Here is a 21,078-nt window from a genome sequence, read left to right on the forward strand (position 1 = left end):
CCACTACCTGTCCTGTAGACACAACAGGAAGTAACAGGAAATCCCTCCAAAAATGCCCTCTTAGGCAGTTTCCCTGAAGTGTGATAATCACTGAGCCACCATGATAAGGACCATTGCTAGTAGGGATTTCATTTTTGTAGCCTGGTTGGAGTGCTACTTTGAATAAATAGCAAAATGTGCTTTTTTTTCCTGACAAAGTGTTGTGAAAGATGTTTGCTATTAGTTAATGGAGCAACAAACGGATAAACAGTTTCCACAAAACAGATACCACAAGACTTCCAAAGAAAGAGGAAGATGGAGGTGCGGACAATAAATAGCGGTGGAATCAGACGCAAAAATCACCATTACTGAGGACAGAAGATGAAGATCTGGCAGTGTGTGTTATGGCTCTGCGCAGTCACATTGGATGTGGCTCGCTCTACGTCTCCAGAGGAAAGGATCAGAGAAGCCCTGGATCTCTACAACCAGAGGGAGGATCTCCTCTATTTCTATAAACAACTGGAGGACCTTCCAGCCATACCTGTGCAGGTGCAGTACAGGGCAATACATGGGGGAGGGATTGGGGCTTCAAAAGGCAATAGATTAGGCTTGGGGGGTTTTAGGGGCAATAAATGGGGGCATGGGGGCTTAAAGGGCATTCTTGTATTCTTTCAAGGATTTTCCAATATTCTTAAAAATGTAATAACATGTTAATTCCTTAAAAAATGTTCAGAAGATATAGAACATTTTATTCAACTGTCATTCCAGAGCCTCTGGTTTTTAGACCAAATACATCCTAAATATAAACCATCTATCCAACTTTCCATCCAGAGCCTCTGGTTTATAGACCAGATACATTCCTAAATATAGAACCATTTATTCAACTGTCCATCCAAAACCTCTGGTTTATAGACCAGATTCCTCCTAAATTTAGAGCTATTTATTCAACTGTCCATACAGAGCCTCTGGTTTATAGACCGGATACATCCTAAATATAGAGCCATTTATCCAACTGTCCATCCAGAGCATCTGGTTTATCGACCAGATTCCTCCTAAATTTAGAGCTATTTATTCAACTGTCCATCCAGAGCCTCTCGTTTATAGCACAGATACATCCTAATTATAGAACCATTTATTCAACTGTCCATCCAGAACCTCTGGTTTATAGACCAGATTCCTCCTAAATATAGAGCCGTTATCCAACTGTCCATATAAAGCCTCTGTTTTATAGACCAGATACATCCTAAATATTGAGCCATTTATCCAACTGTCCACCCAGAGCCTCTGGTTTATAGACCAAATACATCCTAAAAATTTAACAATTTATCCAACTATCAATCCAGAGCCTCTAGTTTATAGGCAGACCAGATACATCCTGCTTATAGAACCCTTTATTAAACTATCCATCCAGAACCTCTGGTTTTTACACCAAACACATCCTAAATATAGAACCATCTATCCAACTGTCCATACAGAGCCTCTGGTTTATAGCCCAGATACATCCTAAATATAGAACCATTTATCCAACTGTCCATCCAGAGCCTCTGGTTTATAGACCAGCTACATGCTAAATATAGAGCCATTTATCCAACTGTCTATCCAGAGCCTCTGGTTTATAGACCAGATACATCCTAAATATAGAACCATTTATTCAACTGTCCATCCAGATCCTCTGGCTTATAGACCAGATTCGACCTAAATTTAGAGTTATTTATCCAACTTTCCACCCAGAGCATTTGGTTTATAGCCCTGTACATCCTAAATATAGAACAATTTATCCAACTGTCAATCCAGAACCTCTAGTTTATAGACCAGATACATCCTAAATCCAGAACCATTTATTCAACTGCCCATCCAGAGCCTTTGGTTTATAGACCAGATACATCCTAATTATAGAACCATTTATTCAACTGTCCATCCAGAGCCTCTGGTTTATAGACCAGATTCCTCCTAAATATAGAGCCATTATCCAACTGTCCATATAAAGCCTCTGTTTTATAGACCAGATACATCCTAAATATTGAGCCATTTATCCAACTGTCCACCCAGAGCCTCTGGTTTATAGACCAAATACATCCTAAAAATTGAACAATTTATCCAACTGTCAATCCAGAGCCTCTATTTTATAGGCAGACCAGATACATCCTACGTATAGAACCATTTATTAAACTGTCCTTTCAGAGCCTTATAGACCAAATACAGTACATCCTAAATATAGAACCATTTTCATTCTGATCAATATTTCCGGGTTACTTAGAGGTGACAACATCTGAAAAGTCTAATTGTATCCTTCCATCTTCAAAAAAAAATTTCCAGGAGGAAACAAAGGATGAAATCCTGAGATTTGGAATAATGGAGACGAGGTGTCTGAAGTCGGAGGGAGGTGACGCAGAGCGGTGTGAATTTAAACCGGATGGGGTGAGTTTTATCTGAGAGTATTTCATGTGAAATACAAATCTTTGTTTATGACTGAAAGCCACTTGCAGATGAAAGGTGATATGAATGATATGAATGATACAGAATAATACAATGTAACAATAATATCACTTAGTATCTCTGAATCTGATGTCTGTGACAGCTCCATCACTGTGCTGGGAGCACATATGTGCAACATGTAGGCATTAAGGACCAACCGTCCCGCCGCTACACATATGTGTTACATGGTCAGAAGGAAGTTAAGACTAACATTGATCAAAGTAAAATAAAGTTTGTTTTTTTTCTCTTATTTTGTCCGCAAAAGTCGCCAGTACTTTTGGCCGATATTTTGCTTACAGTATATAGATAGTTTGATAGTTTGGCCCAACTCGATTATTTAAAGTGAAATTAAACAGTGAATTCTACTTTTAAGGATTTCAGATAACTTTCATTCAGATTCTTGCCTGCTTTGGTCCTGGAGATATTGTGACAGTCTGTAGGTGAGGTGCAGCGTGGTGCACGGAAAAATACACAGTCCAAGTGCGAAGAAAGTACTTGTACTGAAATAATGCAGACAGTTCACAAATAACCCGGTGGGAAGGCACCCCAGCTGGGAACACTCAAAGCCAACAGCATGTAGAGAGAAGGATTCAGCCCAAGTGAAAACACCCGGCCTGGCCATCTTGTACCTAAGCAGAAAGATGCCCAGAGAAGTTACGAGCCCTAATCTTTCCCTCCTTGCCAAGAACCTTTCCCTGCTGCTAGTTCTGTCCCTACAAGATGGGGCACCTGTCCCTACTCTACGCATTAGCCAAATGCGCACCAAGCCTGGGAGCTAGGGCCCTAAATAGGCTCTGCCAGACACAAGATGGCTGCTCGAGTCACATGATGGGACAGCAGCATCCAACTGGATCACTTCCCCAGTGACCAAGGAAACCATAGAGGAACCATGTTACTTTTGACTTCTACTCCAGCTGCAGTGCCGCTGCAGAAGAGCGCAACCTGCAGTGGAGAAAGTTAACTGAACCTGCCTACTCTCCCCCCTTCTTTAACAGATGCTGTCCTCATAACAACATGGTCTTCAATTTGATTCCTTACCCAAGTGATGCCACACAGCTCACAGACCACAGCCACATTCCCCCCCCCCCCCCCAGCCCAAATGTTCATAGTTGCGAATTAGGCAGTGTAAGTCCAGGTCTTTCCATATATTCATGCCCAGCACAACAGGTACTGCTGGGTTGACTAGGTCCTGGGTCACCACTACCCATACATACTCCACCACCTGGTCTTCAGTTTGATTCCTTACCCAAGCGATGCCTTCGACCAAGATGGGTAGATTATTAACCACTCTGAGAGATAGCCAGCAGGGATCTAACTGTTCTCATGCTCCATATCTCTGAACATAGAAATTATACTCCATGACCGTGACCTCTGACCCGGTGTCAATCAGGCATGGGACTTCTTGGCCGTTACCTAAGGTGGCTACCACTGGGCTTAGTGTGACAATGTCCTCTGACTTGCTGGGACTTTGGGTTGTTTGTCCCGGGGTTATCCCTCTTCCCCGGGAGTCAGTAGTTTAAAGACGGCCTGGAGGGGTTTCTGAATCCAGACCGCCCACAGTTCTTGGATATACTGTATGTCTGTAGCTGCCACACCGCAAGCATTTTCGGCAGTGGCGGCTGGTGAAGTTTTAAGATGGTGGGGCGCAACCATTTAGGAACCCTCCCATTTCTCAGAAGCCCCACCCCTTATAGACTCCACACATTTTGTCCCCTGTATTTTGCTTGCGTGAAAAAATTCTCCCAATATATCACATATTAAGGGGTCCATCAGTACTAGTATATCCCATAATAGGGAACAGGGGCCCTATTATGGGATATACTGGGAGAGACATCCTATTATGGGATACACTGACTGAGAGTGGCACAAACCCCACAGTACAGACCCCCCCCCCCAGCACAAACCCCTCAAGCACAAAACCCGCACAAACCCCTCAAGCACAAACCCCCTAGCACAAACCCCACAGTACAGGCCCCCTAGCACAAACCCCACAGTAGAGCCCCCCTAGCACAAACCCCACAGTACAGACCCCCTAGCACTAATCCCACAGTACAGACCCCCTAGCACTAATCCCACAGTACAGACCCCCTAGCACAAACCCCACAGTACAGACCCCCTAGCACAAACCCCACAGTACAGGCCCCCTAGCACAAACCCCACAGTACAGACCCCCTAGCACTAATCCCACAGTACAGACAACCTAGCACTAATCCCACAGTACAGACACCCTAGCACAAACCCCACAGTACAGGCCCCCTAGCACAAACCCCTCAAGCACAAACCCCCTAGCACAAACCCCACAGTACAGGCCTCCTAGCACTAATCCCACAGCACAGACCCCCTAGCACTAATCCAACAGTACAGGCTCCCTAGCACAAACCCCACAGTACAGGCACCCTTTCAATGCAGTGACCACTATAAATGCCCCCTTTCAATGTAGTGACCAGTATACATGCCCCTTTCAATGTAGTGACCAGTATACATGCCCCCTTCAATGTAGTGACCAGTATAAATGCCCCTTTCAATGTAGTGACCAGCATACATGCCCCCAATGCAGTGACCAGTATACATGCCCCCAATGCAGTGACCAGTATACATGCCCCCAATGCAGGGACCAATATACATGCCCCCAATGCAGTGACCAGCATACATGCCCCCAATGCAGTGACCAGTATTACATGTCCCCAATGCAGTGACCAGTATTACATGTCCCCAATGCAGTGACCAGTATACATGCCCCCAATGCAGTGACCAGTATTACATGTCCCCAATGCAGTGACCAGTATTACATGTCCCCAATGCAGTGACCAGTATTGCATGTCCCCAATGCAGTGACCAGTATATATGCCCCCAATGCAGTGACCAGCATTACATGTCCCCAATGCAGTGACCAGTATTACATGTCCCCAATGCAGTGACCAGTATACATGCCCCCAATGCAGTGACCAGTATTACATGTCCCCAATGCAGTGACCAGTATATATGCCCCCAATGCAGTGACCAGTATTACATGTCCCCAATGCAGTGACCAGTATACATGTCCCCAATGCAGTGACCAGTTTTACATGTCCCCAATGCAGTGACCAGTATACATGCCCCCAATGCAGTGACCAGTTTTACATGTCCCCAATGCAGTGACCAGTATTACATGTCCCCAATGCAGTGACCAGTATACATGCCCCCAATGCAGTGACCAGTTTTATATGTCCCCAATGCAGTGACCAGTATTACATGTCCCCAATGCAGTGACCAGTATACATGCCCCCAATGCAGTGACCAATATACATGCCCCCAATGCAGTGACCAGCATATATGCCCCCAATGCAGTGACCAGTATTACATGTCCCCAATGCAGTGACCAGTATTACATGTCCCCAATGCAGTGACCAGTATACATGCCCCCAATGCAGTGACCAGTATTACATGTCCCCAATGCAGTGACCAGTATTACATGTCCCCAATGCAGTGACCAGTATTGCATGTCCCCAATGCAGTGACCAGTATATATGCCCCCAATGCAGTGACCAGCATTACATGTCCCCAATGCAGTGACCAGTATTACATGTCCCCAATGCAGTGACCAGTATACATGCCCCCAATGCAGTGACCAGTATTACATGTCCCCAATGCAGTGACCAGTATATATGCCCCCAATGCAGTGACCAGTATTATATGTCCCCAATGCAGTGACCAGTATACATGTCCCCAATGCAGTGACCAGTTTTACATGTCCCCAATGCAGTGACCAGTATACATTCCCCCACAGTCTGTAGGTGAGGTGCAGCGTGGTGCACGGAAAAATACACAGTCCAAGTGCGAAGAAAGTACTTGTACTGAAATAATGCAGACAGTTCACAAATAACCCGGTGGGAAGGCACCCCAGCTGGGAACACTCAAAGCCAACAGCATGTAGAGAGAAGGATTCAGCCCAAGTGAAAACACCCGGCCTGGCCATCTTGTACCTAAGCAGAAAGATGCCCAGAGAAGTTACGAGCCCTAATCTTTCCCTCCTTGCCAAGAACCTTTCCCTGCTGCTAGTTCTGTCCCTACAAGATGGGGCACCTGTCCCTACTCTACGCATTAGCCAAATGCGCACCAAGCCTGGGAGCTAGGGCCCTAAATAGGCTCTGCCAGACACAAGATGGCTGCTCGAGTCACATGATGGGACAGCAGCATCCAACTGGATCACTTCCCCAGTGACCAAGGAAACCATAGAGGAACCATGTTACTTTTGACTTCTACTCCAGCTGCAGTGCCGCTGCAGAAGAGCGCAACCTGCAGTGGAGAAAGTTAACTGAACCTGCCTACTCTCCCCCCTTCTTTAACAGATGCTGTCCTCATAACAACATGGTCTTCAATTTGATTCCTTACCCAAGTGATGCCACACAGCTCACAGACCACAGCCACATTCCCCCCCCCCCCCCAGCCCAAATGTTCATAGTTGCGAATTAGGCAGTGTAAGACCAGGTCTTTCCATATATTCATGCCCAGCACAACAGGTACTGCTGGGTTGACTAGGTCCTGGGTCACCACTACCCATACATACTCCACCACCTGGTCTTCAGTTTGATTCCTTACCCAAGCGATGCCTTCGACCAAGATGGGTAGATTATTAACCACTCTGAGAGATAGCCAGCAGGGATCTAACTGTTCTCATGCTCCATATCTCTGAACATAGAAATTATACTCCATGACCGTGACCTCTGACCCGGTGTCAATCAGGCATGGGACTTCTTGGCCGTTACCTAAGGTGGCTACCACTGGGCTTAGTGTGACAATGTCCTCTGACTTGCTGGGACTTTGGGTTGTTTGTCCCGGGGTTATCCCTCTTCCCCGGGAGTCAGTAGTTTAAAGACGGCCTGGAGGGGTTTCTGAATCCAGACCGCCCACAGTTCTTGGATATACTGTATGTCTGTAGCTGCCACACCGCAAGCATTTTCGGCAGTGGCGGCTGGTGAAGTTTTAAGATGGTGGGGCGCAACCATTTAGGAACCCTCCCATTTCTCAGAAGCCCCACCCCTTATAGACTCCACACATTTTGTCCCCTGTATTTTGCTTGCGTGAAAAAATTCTCCCAATATATCACATATTAAGGGGTCCATCAGTACTAGTATATCCCATAATAGGGAACAGGGGCCCTATTATGGGATATACTGGGAGAGACATCCTATTATGGGATACACTGACTGAGAGTGGCACAAACCCCACAGTACAGACCCCCCCCCCCAGCACAAACCCCTCAAGCACAAAACCCGCACAAACCCCTCAAGCACAAACCCCCTAGCACAAACCCCACAGTACAGGCCCCCTAGCACAAACCCCACAGTAGAGCCCCCCTAGCACAAACCCCACAGTACAGACCCCCTAGCACTAATCCCACAGTACAGACCCCCTAGCACTAATCCCACAGTACAGACCCCCTAGCACAAACCCCACAGTACAGACCCCCTAGCACAAACCCCACAGTACAGGCCCCCTAGCACAAACCCCACAGTACAGACCCCCTAGCACTAATCCCACAGTACAGACAACCTAGCACTAATCCCACAGTACAGACACCCTAGCACAAACCCCACAGTACAGGCCCCCTAGCACAAACCCCTCAAGCACAAACCCCCTAGCACAAACCCCACAGTACAGGCCTCCTAGCACTAATCCCACAGCACAGACCCCCTAGCACTAATCCAACAGTACAGGCTCCCTAGCACAAACCCCACAGTACAGGCACCCTTTCAATGCAGTGACCACTATAAATGCCCCCTTTCAATGTAGTGACCAGTATACATGCCCCTTTCAATGTAGTGACCAGTATACATGCCCCCTTCAATGTAGTGACCAGTATAAATGCCCCTTTCAATGTAGTGACCAGCATACATGCCCCCAATGCAGTGACCAGTATACATGCCCCCAATGCAGTGACCAGTATACATGCCCCCAATGCAGGGACCAATATACATGCCCCCAATGCAGTGACCAGCATACATGCCCCCAATGCAGTGACCAGTATTACATGTCCCCAATGCAGTGACCAGTATTACATGTCCCCAATGCAGTGACCAGTATACATGCCCCCAATGCAGTGACCAGTATTACATGTCCCCAATGCAGTGACCAGTATTACATGTCCCCAATGCAGTGACCAGTATTGCATGTCCCCAATGCAGTGACCAGTATATATGCCCCCAATGCAGTGACCAGCATTACATGTCCCCAATGCAGTGACCAGTATTACATGTCCCCAATGCAGTGACCAGTATACATGCCCCCAATGCAGTGACCAGTATTACATGTCCCCAATGCAGTGACCAGTATATATGCCCCCAATGCAGTGACCAGTATTACATGTCCCCAATGCAGTGACCAGTATACATGTCCCCAATGCAGTGACCAGTTTTACATGTCCCCAATGCAGTGACCAGTATACATGCCCCCAATGCAGTGACCAGTTTTACATGTCCCCAATGCAGTGACCAGTATTACATGTCCCCAATGCAGTGACCAGTATACATGCCCCCAATGCAGTGACCAGTTTTATATGTCCCCAATGCAGTGACCAGTATTACATGTCCCCAATGCAGTGACCAGTATACATGCCCCCAATGCAGTGACCAATATACATGCCCCCAATGCAGTGACCAGCATATATGCCCCCAATGCAGTGACCAGTATTACATGTCCCCAATGCAGTGACCAGTATTACATGTCCCCAATGCAGTGACCAGTATACATGCCCCCAATGCAGTGACCAGTATTACAAGTCCCCAATGCAGTGACCAGTATTACATGTCCCCAATGCAGTGACCAGTATTGCATGTCCCCAATGCAGTGACCAGTATATATGCCCCCAATGCAGTGACCAGCATTACATGTCCCCAATGCAGTGACCAGTATTACATGTCCCCAATGCAGTGACCAGTATACATGCCCCCAATGCAGTGACCAGTATTACATGTCCCCAATGCAGTGACCAGTATATATGCCCCCAATGCAGTGACCAGTATTATATGTCCCCAATGCAGTGACCAGTATACATGTCCCCAATGCAGTGACCAGTTTTACATGTCCCCAATGCAGTGACCAGTATACATTCCCCCAATGCAGTGACCAGTTTTACATGTCCCCAATGCAGTGACCAGTATTACATGTCCCCAATGCAGTGACCAGTATACATGCCCCCAATGCAGTGACCAGTTTTATATGTCCCCAATGCAGTGACCAGTATTACATGTCCCCAATGCAGTGACCAGTATATATGCCCCCAATGCAGTGACCAGTATTACATGCCCCCAATGCAGTGACCAGTATATATGCCCCCAATGCAGTGACCAGTATTACATGCCCCCAATGCAGTGACCAGTATTACATGTCCCGAAAGCAGTGGCCAGTATTACATGTCCCCAATGCAGTGACCAGTATACATGCCCCCAATGCAGTGACCAGTATTACATGTCCCTAATGCAGTGACCAGTATTACATGTCCCCAATGCAGTGACCAGCATACATGCCCCCAATGCAGAGAAGTGGCTGGGGAAGCTGCAGCCCTCTTACCTCGCTCAGTGGTGTTAGTGGGGCAGTCCTGTGCTGAGCTGCGGTGTGGAGGGATGAGGGAGCTCGTCGGCACCATCTTGAGTGGCAGTGTGTGTCAGGCTGTCAGCTTCAGAGTCCAGACCGGATGGCTGCGGCTGCGGGTGTCTTCCTGCTTGTGGACTCGGAGTATGGCGCTGCTGCCGTGAGTCGCTGGGGTTACCGGGCAGTGGAAGGTGACTCCTGGACTCCTGTCTGACGCGACTCCTCTCTCTGCCTCTCTGCGCCGGAACGGAAGCCGGAAGGTGATTGTGACCCCCATGCGCACGTCACCAGGTCCATGTCCTCCTGTGATTGGTCCAGGCTGGAGTCTGGACCAATCACAGCCCAGACATCAGAAAAGTGGGGAGTGTCGGGCGCATTGCTCTGCGCCCCGATGACCCCCAGAAGAGCGCCAATCGACGCCTCTGACAGCCACCCCCCCCCCCCATACCCAGCACTAAGTCCGGCGCCCCTAGTGGGCGAAAAATAGACAATTTTTTTTTAATTAATCTTTTTCTTTCTTCTTTTTTTTGGGGGGGCGGCGCCCCTGCGCCCCCTATCGGCCGGCCGCCACTGATTTTCGGACCTCTTGGGGGTCCTTGTGCAGTGGGTTCTCCCCCCTATGGGGATGGGGTCAGGACCATCTTTGAGGCGGGGCAAATGGGGAAACTGCCCTGGGCCCTGTCATTGTTGTGGGGCTCGACATCCAACCAATTGCTCCCTGTCACATAGTGCAGCTGTAGCTGAAGGGAAAGGGAAGCAGTGATCAGAGGTGTCCATGCCTGACAGTGGAGCTGGCCGAGTGGGGAGGTACGCTGACAAGTGGCAGAGAATGAGTGAGGGAGGACAGCATAGAGGAGGCAATGACAATAAGGCAGCAAAGATAAGAAAAGTGGTGAGAAAGTTACAATCTTAAATAGAACATGTGCTTGGCGGAACTGACGTTTGCTTGCTAATAACATAACTGGGAATGCCTGTATGCACATACACTGGTCGGCATGGATGAGCAGACAGCTGGTATGTTTTGTAATTAGCAATCTCAATGACTTAGTTTGCTCTGCTGAGTTGAACTTTCACTGCTTTATCTACTAAAATCATTTATCTCTGCCTCTCTGCTTGCTATGCTCATTGACAATACCATTTTGAATGTAATCCTGGTTGACTTCATTAACCCCTTCTTTTCTGCCATATATTAAATTCTGCTGCAGTGCAAGACAACACTTCTACACTGGCAAGGGGACTGCTGTGTGAGTTTTTAGCATAATCGATCTAGCAATCAATCAGTGAGCAGTAATTGTGTAAGAACCTTTAGCAATCAGTCAGTTAACAGTAATGATGTGCGGTAATCTTCAGCTACCAATCAGAGAACAGTAATGATGTGCAGTAACCTCTAGCAACCAGTGAGTGGTAATTATGTGTAGTAACCTCTAGCAACCAATCAGTGAGTGGTAATAATGAGCAGTAACCTCTAGAAACATGTGAGCAGTATTATATGCTGTAACCTCTAGGAACCAATCAGTGAGCAATAATGATGTGCACTAACCTCTAGCAACCAATGGGTGAGCAGTAATTATGTGCAGTAACCTCTAGCAACCAATCAGTGAGCGGTATTGATGTGCAGTAACCTCTAGCAACCAGAGAGCGGAAATGATGTGCAGTAACCTCTAGCAACCAATGGGGGAGTGGTAATAATGTGCATTATGCATGATGTGCATTAACCTCTAGCAACCAATCAGTGAGTGGGAGCAGTAAGGTTTTGCAGTAAACTCAAGCAAACAATAGCTGAGCAATAATGATGTGCAATGATGTGCAGTAACCTCTAGCAACCAATCAGCCGTGGTAATGATGTGCAGTAACCTCTAGCAACCAATCAGTGAGAGGGAGCGATAAGGATGTGCAGTAACCTCTAGCAACTAATTACATAGTTACATAGTTACATAGTAGGTGAGGTTGAATAAAGACAATAGTCCATCTAGTTCAACCTGTGTAGGTATGTGTGGCTGTAATCATCTCCCATACCCCTGAATGTTCTGATCCTTGAGATGTAAGTCTAAGAGTCTTTTGAAAGCCACCATACTACCCGCAGAAACCACCTCTTGTGGTAGAGAATTCCACAATCTTGTTGCCCTAACAGTAAAGAACCCCCCGCGTTGCCTGAGGTTAAAACGCTTCTCCTCTAATCGCATTGTATGCCCTCGAGTCCTCATGCAATCCCTTCGAATGAACAGCTTTTTTTCTAAGCTGGGATCCCCATTAAGATATTTATAAATTGCTATCATGTCCCCCCTCAGACGTCTCTTCTCCAGGGAGAATAAATCGAGCGATTGTAGACGCTCTTCATAGTCAAGGTCCTCCAATCCCCTAATTAGTTTAGTTGCCCTTCTCTGGACTCTCTCCAGCTCCAACACATCCCTCCTGAGGACTGGCGACCAGAACTGGACGGAATACTCCAGATGCGGTCGGACCAGAGTTTTATAAAGTGGAAGGATTATAGTCTTATCTCTGGAATGCATCCCTTTCTTTATGCATGCTAATATTCTGTTGGCTTTGGAAGCTGCCGCTTGACATTGCATGCTGTTTCCTAATCTATCATCAACCAAGACTCCCAGATCCTTCTCCATTTTTGATTCCCCCAAGGGCTCCCCTCCTAACGTGTATTGTGTTTTTATGTTTTTAGTCCCCAAGTGCAAAACCTTACACTTCTCCACGTTAAACCTCATTTGCCATGTCGTTGCCCACTCTGTAATTTTGTCCAGGTCATTCTGTAGGATATCTGCTTCATGTTGTGAAGTTATTGCCCTGCCCAATTTTGTGTCATCTGCAAAAACTGATATCGAACTACTGATCCCGACCTCAATGTTGTTTATGAATAAATTGAACAAGGTTGGTCCCAAGACTGAGCCTTGGGGGACCCCGCTTACCACCTCAGACCAGTCTGAGTATGCGCTGTTTATTACTACCCTTTGGACACGCCTTTTTAGCCAGTTCCGTATCCAAGAGCAAACCCTGCTATCGATACCTGCAGACCTTATTTTATAAATTAAGCGCTTGTGGGGAACTGTATCAAACGCCTTAGCGAAATCCAAGTACACCACATCCACTGGTCTCCCCCTATCTAGCTCACAGCTCACCTCCTCGTAGAATGTTAGGAGATTGGTTTGACAAGAACGCCCATTTGTAAACCCGTGCTGATTACTGCTGATGATGTTGTTGTCCTTAGCAAACTCTACGATATAGTCCCTTATCATCCCCTCCAGAAGTTTACATACTACTGATGTCAAACTGACAGGCCTATAATTTCCCGGGATATGCCTCTGGCCCTTTTTGAATATTGGAATCACGTTAGCTTTCTTCCAATCCCCTGGTACATCTCCTGTCCTAATACTGTCAGCAAAGATCAGGAACAGTGGTCTCGATATAACTTTACTGAGTTCCTTGAGTACTCTCGGATGTATGCCATCCGGTCCTGGTGATTTGTTTGTGTTAAGTTTATCCAGCCTTTCCCTGATTTCCCCCTCTGTTAGCTATGGTGGCAAGTCCTGTTTATTACTACTAACCATACAGTCATGGTCAGTGTACCCCTCCTTTTCCTGTGTAAAGACTGACGAGAAAAAAGCATTCAGCACGGTTGCTTTTTCAGTGTCCTCTGTAACCATCCTCCCATCATTGTTAATTATGTGTGCAATATGCTCTGCCTTAGTTTTTTTGCTGTTGATATATTTAAAGAATTTCTTTGGGTTTTTTTGACTATCCTCTGCTATTTGTCTCTCAAAGTTGATTTTAGCCATCTTGATTTCTTGTTTACTTTTCTTATTTGCCTCCTTGTATTGCTCGAAAGCCGATACTGTGCCCTCTGATTTATACTTCTTGAAGGCCAATTTTTACCCCCTAATAAGTTTTTTGACGCTACAGTTTAGCCAGCCAGGTTTGGCTTTGTCTCTTCTAAATTTATTTCCAATAGGAATGCACTGCAAGATGCCTTTGCCTAATATGTTTCTAAAGCATTCCCATTTTTCCTCTGTGGTCAGGGATCCCAGGGTTTGATCCCAGTTTACCCTTTCCATCATTGAGTACAATTTTGGAAAGTTTGCCCTTCTGAAGTTTAGGGTTCTTATGTTCCCCACTTGTCTTGTTATATTGTTATTTACACTAAATGTGATCATCCTGTGATCGCTAGAGCCCAGGTTGTCCTGGACTACTACCTCCGAGATTATGTCTGGGTCATTAGTGAGCAATAGATCCAGGACTGCGTTTTCTCTGGTAGGGGAATCCACCAACTGTGACATGTAATTATCCAGTAAGGTTTCCGTGAATAGGCGGGCCTTCTGTGAGTGTGCAGTCCCCTCTTCCCAGTCAATGTCGGGGTAATTGAAGTCCCCCAATACGATGACTGATCCCAATTTTGCCACTTTACCCATTAGTGCTAAAAATTCCAGCTCTACCTCCTCCCCTTGGTTAGGTGGCCTATAGCAAACCCCCACAATTACTTTCCCCTTTTCTCCTTCCCTATGGAGTTCAACCCACACAGATTCTAAATCCATGCTCATCCCATCCGTAATGTCACTCCTTTCTGTCACCTTTATATTGTTCTTGACATAGAGACATACCCCTCCCCCTCTTTTTCCTACCCTGTCCTTCCGGTACACCGAATACCCTTGGATATTGGCCAGCCAGTCATGTGAGGTAGGTGATCAGTAATGATATGCAGTAGCCTCTAGCAACCAGTGAGCAGTAAGAATGTTCATAAGCTTTAGCAACCAATGGGTGAGCATTAATGATGTGCAGTAAACTCTAGCAATTAATAGGTGAGTGGTAAGATGTGCAGTAACCTTTAGCAACTAGCCAGCGAGCAGAAATGTTGTGCTGTAATCTATAGCAACTAATCAGTGAGCCGTGTGTGTGCTGTAACCTCTGAAACCAATCGCAACTGCTGCCTGATCTGCTGCAGTAAACTGATTTTGAATCTAGCTGACATTTACTGTACTGTATGCCTGAGACCAGATGGAGAGTGAAATTGCATTCTGGAAGCTCAGGGAGGGTGGGGGGGGGGGTTGGCACTGGGCTGGGGTGGGGCCCAAGAAAATGTTTACCCAGGGTCCAAACAATATTAAAGACGGCCCTGGTTGAGATGAAAGGAGGCTACCTCTTGTTTCAAGGCGGCCACATCCTGAGCTAATTTTGTCAGCGTGGTTTGCATGGCTGACAGGGGTAAGGGGGCCAGGGCCTGTTTGAAATTTGTAGGCTCAAATTTCTTGGTTACTGCCACGGTTGCATCTGTTTCTTCCTGTTCCCGCACAGCTGCATAACCACACTATTGTGGAAGGAAGTGGTGGGTTGCGCCTTATCTTTCTCTTGCAAGACCCTCTGGACTGGGCCAGCCTACAGGCCCGCTATGGACTGATCCCTGAATACTGTATGTGGTCTGCATCAGTGATGTCAGGGGAGCCACGCGCATCTCTCTTCTCCAGGCGACTCAGCGGGCGACTTACCATGTAATTGGTGAGATTCTCATCCTCCTTCTGTTTCCTTAGGAAGAATCTTCGCCTCAGCTCCATAAGCAGTATCTTCTCCCCAAACAGGCCCTTCAGGTGTGAAACAATCTATTCTAAGGTAGCTCGCTCTCGTTCTGGTAGTTCCATCACCACATGGCGGGCGTCATCCTCTAAGGGCAGTGATGGCAAACCCATGGCATGCGTGCCACAGCTGGCACGCAGAGCCGTCTCTGTGGGCACACGAGAGAGTCTATGGAGAATCCAGGTTTGGTGGTGGAGGCGGGAGCGTGGCAGCAAACAGCGGCGAGGTCAAGGTGCAGGAAAATATCAGCACATGGTGAGCAAGCGAGTTGGCAGCCCGTAGCCTCCATGGGAAAGGTTAACAGGCCTGAGAGCCCAGGAGGGAGAGAAGAGCTTCACTGCCTCCTTGACCCCCAAAGAGGCGAGCGGTGGCCGCAGGAGGTCAAGGAGGCAGTCCAGAATATTAGGACGGCCGGGAGGCACAGGCTGCAAGGGAGCTGCTCAAAGGAACAGAGCAGAGAGCACCCCCAGGTCAAGAACAGAGACTGGCTTGGAAGGTACCAGGCACGATGGTACACAGACTACTTGCACACAAAGACTGCGACAGAGGGGCAGAGCAGGGACTGTAGATAAGGACAGTGCTAGAGGTCTGTCTCTCATCTCCCCCCTCACTCTCCTCTCAGCTCCCCCTCTCTCTCTCAGCCTGCCCTCCCTCTCTCCTTCCCTCTGTGTCCCCCTCCCTCTCTCCCTCTATGTCCCCCTCCCTCTATGTCACCTTCCCTCTGTGTCCCCTTCTCTCTCTCTCTCTCTCACCCCCTCTCTCTCTCAAGCCCCCCTCTCCTTCACCCTCCTCCCTCTCTGTCAGTCTTCCCTCTCTCACACAACCCCCCCTCTCTCTCTCTCTCTCTCTCAAGCCCTCCCTCTCTTTCAGAACCCTCCTCTCTCTCTCTCTCTCTCTCTCTCTCTCAAAACTCCCTCTTTCTCTGTCCCCCTCTCTCTCACACCCCCTCTCTCTCTCTCTCAACCCCCCTCTCTCACCCCTCTCTATCTGTCCCCCTCCATATACGCCTCTCTCTCTCCCCCCCCCCTCTCACCCCTCTCTATCTGTCCCCCTCCATATACGCCTCTCTCTCTCACACCCCTCTCCCTCCCCTACACCCCCTCCCTCTCTCACACCCCCCTCTCTCCAGCCCCACTCTCTTTTACCCTCCTCCCTTTCTTTCTGTCCCCCTCTCTCTCTCTCTCAACCCTCCTTCTCTCTCTCAACCCCCTCTATATCTCGCTCATTCCTCTCTTTCTGTCCCTCCCTCTCTCTCACACACACCCCTCTTTCTTTCACCCTCCTCTCTCTCTCTCTCTCTCTCTCAACCCCCCCTCTCTCTCACCCCTCTTTCTCTTACACCCCGCTCTCTCACCCCTCTCTCTCACCCCTCTCTCTCTCACAATCCTCTCTCTCTCTCACCCCCTCCTCTCTCTCCCACACCCCTTCTCTCTCTCTCTCTCACCCCCTCCTCTCTCTCTCTCACACCCCTCCTCTCTCTCCCACACCCCTCCTCTCTCTCTCTCTCACCCCCTCCTCTCTCTCTCTCTCTCACATCCCTCCTCTCTCTCTCACACCCCCCTCACTCTCTAAACCCCTCTCTCTTTCTCACAATCCTCTCTCTCTCACACCCCTCCTCTCTCTCTCACACCCCCCTCACTTTCTCTCTCTCATCCCCTTTCTCTCTGTCTCAGCCCCCATCTCTCTCTTAGCCCCCCTCGCATGCTAATTGCAGTGTTGGCACTTTGAAAACATTAAGTTAGTTTTGTGTTTCAGTTTTGGCACTCGGGTTCAAAAAGGTTCGCCATCACTGATCTAGGGCGTTAATCGCCAGCTCCGCCACCAGCCGGGTCGGAGCCTGATACAGGCGTGCGTCACTCTTCAGTCTCTCCTCCTATTCTGCCAAGGGAATGTTAGAGCCAATGAACTCTGATATAAGGGCTAAGGCTGATCCTAGCAGAGCTATGCTGGAACCCAGTCCATCTTCCGCAAGGGACATATCCTGCCAACTACACCAAGTGTAGGTGTGGTGCGGCGTGCTGCTGCGGCAATACACATACACACAGTCCAAGTGCAAAGAAAGAACTTGTATTGAAATAATGCAAAGACAGTTGAAAAATAACCCGGTGGGAAGTCACGCCTGCTGGGAACACTAACAGGTCTGACAGCGTGTAGGGAACAGGATTCAGAAGAACTGACAGCAGTCGTTGAGAGGGGCCGAATGTGGCCCAAGCAGGAAAATGTCCACAGAAGCTGCAAGACCGATGCTTTCCCTCCTCGTTAGGAACCTTTCCTTGCCGCTAGTTCTGTCCCTACCAGGCGGGGTACCTGTCCTTACTCTACCAACTCGCAAAATGTGAGCTAAGCCTGGGAGCCAGGGCCTTATTTGGCACCTGCAGGGGAGAAAGTAGATTGCACCTACCTACAAGTTTAGTACAGTAAATTCTTCAAACTGAGTGCTAAGTATGAGGGTCGGCCTGCTTGATCACATGATCCTAATGTAACACAATTGTACCCTCCTGCCACTGACTTCCAATGACCTCAGAGAGGGGCGGGCACAGACAGCAGATTATTTGTAGTGTCGGTCTTAGGAGATCAGTGCATTGGTATAGGTGAGAGACATTCAGCTCTTATTTTATCTGAATACGCAGGAAGTTAAAATCTGTGATCTGAACCTGACTGCACCCGGCAAAGAGAACCTGCAGTGTGACATCATAACCAAGGTAAGAGACCGACACAAAATCCATCCTCACCCCCTGCTGGAGGACTCTGCTCCTTCCTCTATAACTCTCCTCTCCTGAAATATTCTGCACTGCTGGAGGACTCTGCTCCTTCCTCTATAACTCTCCTCTCCTGAAATACTCTGCACTGCTGGAGGACTCTGCTCCTTCCTCTATAACTCTCCTCTCCTGAAATACTCTGCTCTGCTGGAGGACTCTGCTCCTTCCTCTATAACTCTCCTCTCCTGAAATACTCTGCTCTGCTGGAGGACTCTGCTCCTTCCTCTATAACTCTCCTCTCCTGAAATACTCTGCTCTGCTGGAGGACTCTGCTCCTTCCTCTATAACTCTCCTTTCCTGAAATACTCTGCTCTGCTGGAAGACTCTGCTCCTTCCTCTATAACTCTCCTCTCCTGAAATACTCTGCACTGCTGGAGGACTCTGCTCCTTCCTCTAGAACTCTCCTCTCCTGAAATACTCTGCACTGCTGGAGGACTCTGCTCCTTCCTCTAGAACTCTCCTCTCCTGAAATAATCTGCAGTGCTGGAGGACTCTGCTCCTTCCTCTATCTAACTCTCCTCTCCTTAAATACTCTGCTCTGCTGGAAGACTCTGCTCCTTCCTCTATAACTCTCCTCTCCTTAAATACTCTGCTGGAGGACTCTGCTCCTTCCTCTATAACTCTCCTCTCCTGAAATACTCTGCTCTGCTGGAGGACTCTGCTCCTTCCTCTATAACTCTCCTCTCCTGAAATACTCTGCACTGCTGGAGGACTCTGCTCCTTCTTCTATAACTCTCCTCTCCTGAAATACTCTGCTCTGCTGGAGGACTCTGCACTTCCTTTATGTATGTAGGGTGGTAATGAATCATGTATATGGGAGGAGCCTCTGCTTCCTGCATTGTAGTGCCGCATAGTGATTGCACTTTACTGTTCCTCCGCAGTACAAATCATTACACACACAGATTGGTCTTTACTGCATAGAATGTCTGTACAGTAAGCGCACAGTTGTTTTCCTGTCTCCTCTGTGTGATTGGTTTTATCTCAGCAGTTCTTCGGCAGGGTGGTGACATTTCTGGGCCCCTCCCCCTGAATGTTAAACAGACTTCGAATGTAATTATTGGGAAATCTCACTTTTTCCTTCAGATTTCAAGGAGTAGACCCCCCGGCAGACCCCCTGGCAGACCATACCTTCCAAGCTCTAACACCTCTCTTCGATCCAAACCAGGCATAAAAGAGCAGGCGGTCCTTCAGTGAAGAGAAGAGAAATGGATTCTATGGAACGTTCTCTATGAAATGTCACATAAAGGAGTAAAATAAAGAATGAAAATGATGCGACTCTCGGAATTGTCATTGATGCGCCAGATCCGGGTTATAATGTATGGGGGGATGTTGGGAATATTTTGGTTCTCATTGCCAGACCAATATACACCATTGTCTCCAAACATGAAAGACGATCGTCTCATTTCTTTATGTCACTCATTGTCCATCAATGTATGAAATCTAGACTGTGAGCAATAAAACATTGTATGAATACTATTCTTCCTATACTATCCTATCATATATTATTCTATATCCTATCAGACCCTTCCTATACTATCCTATATCTTATCTTAACCTATCCCTGCTATCCTATTCTTACTATACTATATTATATCATATACTATTCTTCATATACTGGTATCCAATCCTATACTATCCTATATCTTTTCCTAACCTAGCCCCTATTCTTCCTATACTATCCTATATCATATCCTATACTATACTATTCTATATCATATCAGACCCTTCCTATACTATCCTATATCATATCCTATACTATTCTATATCATATCAGACCCTTTCTATACTATATCCTGTCTGATATCTTATCCTTCTTATACTATCCTACATCTTATCTGATCCTTCTTATATCATCCTATATTATATCAGACCCTTCCTATATCTTATCCCATCCAATACTATCCTATCTGATATCTTATCCTTCCAATATCTCATCCTAACCTATATCCTATTCTTCCTATAATATTATACATCTTATCCTAACCTACAGTGGGTACGGAAAGTATTCAGACCCCCTTAAATTTTTCACTCTTTGTTATATTGCAGCCATTTGCTAAAATCATTTAAGTTCATTCTTCTTCCTCATGAATGTACACATAGCACCCCATACTGACAGAAAAACACAGAATTGTTGACATTGTTGCAGATTTATTAAAAAAGAAAAACTGAAATATCACATGGTCCTAAGTATTCAGACCCTTTGCTCAGTATTTAGTAGAAGCCCCCTTTTGATCTAATACAGCCAGGAGTCTTTTTGGGAAAGATGCAACAAGTCTTTCACACCTGGATTTGGGGATCCTCTGCCATTCCTCCTTGCAGATCCTCTCCAGTTCTGTCAGGTTGGATGGTAAACGTTGGTGGACAGCCATTTTTAGGTCTCTCCAGAGATGCTCAATTGGGTTTAAGTCAGGGCTCTGGCTGGGCCATTCAAGAACAGTCACGGAGTTGTTGTGAAGCCACTCCTTCGTTATTTTAGCTGTGTGCTTAGGGTCATTGTCTTGTTGGAAGGTAAACCTTCGGCCCAGTCTGAGGTCCAGAGCACTCTGGAGAAGGTTTTTGTCCAGGATATCCCTGTACTTGGCCGCATTCATCTTTCCCTCGATTGCAACCAGTCGTCCTGTCCCTGCAGCTGAAAAACACCCCCACAGCATGATGCTGCCACCGCCATGCTTCACTGTTGGGACTGTATTGGACAGGTGATGAGCAGTGCCTGGTTTTCTCCACA

The 21,078-nt window shown here is 47.3% G+C and overlaps 1 protein-coding gene across 1 annotated transcript; it reads left to right on the forward strand.

Moving 5' to 3' along the window:
• Positions 1 to 345: 345 nt before the first annotated feature.
• Positions 346 to 19,628, forward strand: LOC309556285 (cathelicidin-6-like). Its single transcript, XM_082258721.1, has 4 exons — positions 346 to 528; positions 2,296 to 2,397; positions 18,225 to 18,296; positions 19,437 to 19,628. The coding sequence occupies exons 1-4, from the start codon at positions 361 to 363 to the stop codon at positions 19,545 to 19,547; spliced, it is 453 nt and encodes a 150-aa protein (XP_082114847.1). The 5' UTR covers positions 346 to 360; the 3' UTR covers positions 19,548 to 19,628.
• Positions 19,629 to 21,078: the final 1,450 nt, after the last annotated feature.

The sequence above is a fragment of the Pelophylax lessonae genome (genome assembly GCF_965119305.1).
Source record: "Pelophylax lessonae genome assembly, chromosome: 5".
Lineage (NCBI taxonomy): Eukaryota > Metazoa > Chordata > Amphibia > Anura > Ranidae > Pelophylax > Pelophylax lessonae.

Excerpts from the sequence above, each read along its gene's own strand:
- LOC309556285 (XM_082258721.1), top strand. The coding sequence starts at position 361 with ATGAAGATCTGGCAGTGTGTGTTATGGCTCTGCGCAGTCACATTGGAT. Across the intron at positions 2,398-18,224 it reads GTGAATTTAAACCGGATGGG|GAAGTTAAAATCTGTGATCT; the intron begins GTGAGTTTTATC and ends CTGAATACGCAG. Across the intron at positions 18,297-19,436 it reads AGTGTGACATCATAACCAAG|ATTTCAAGGAGTAGACCCCC; the intron begins GTAAGAGACCGA and ends TTTTTCCTTCAG.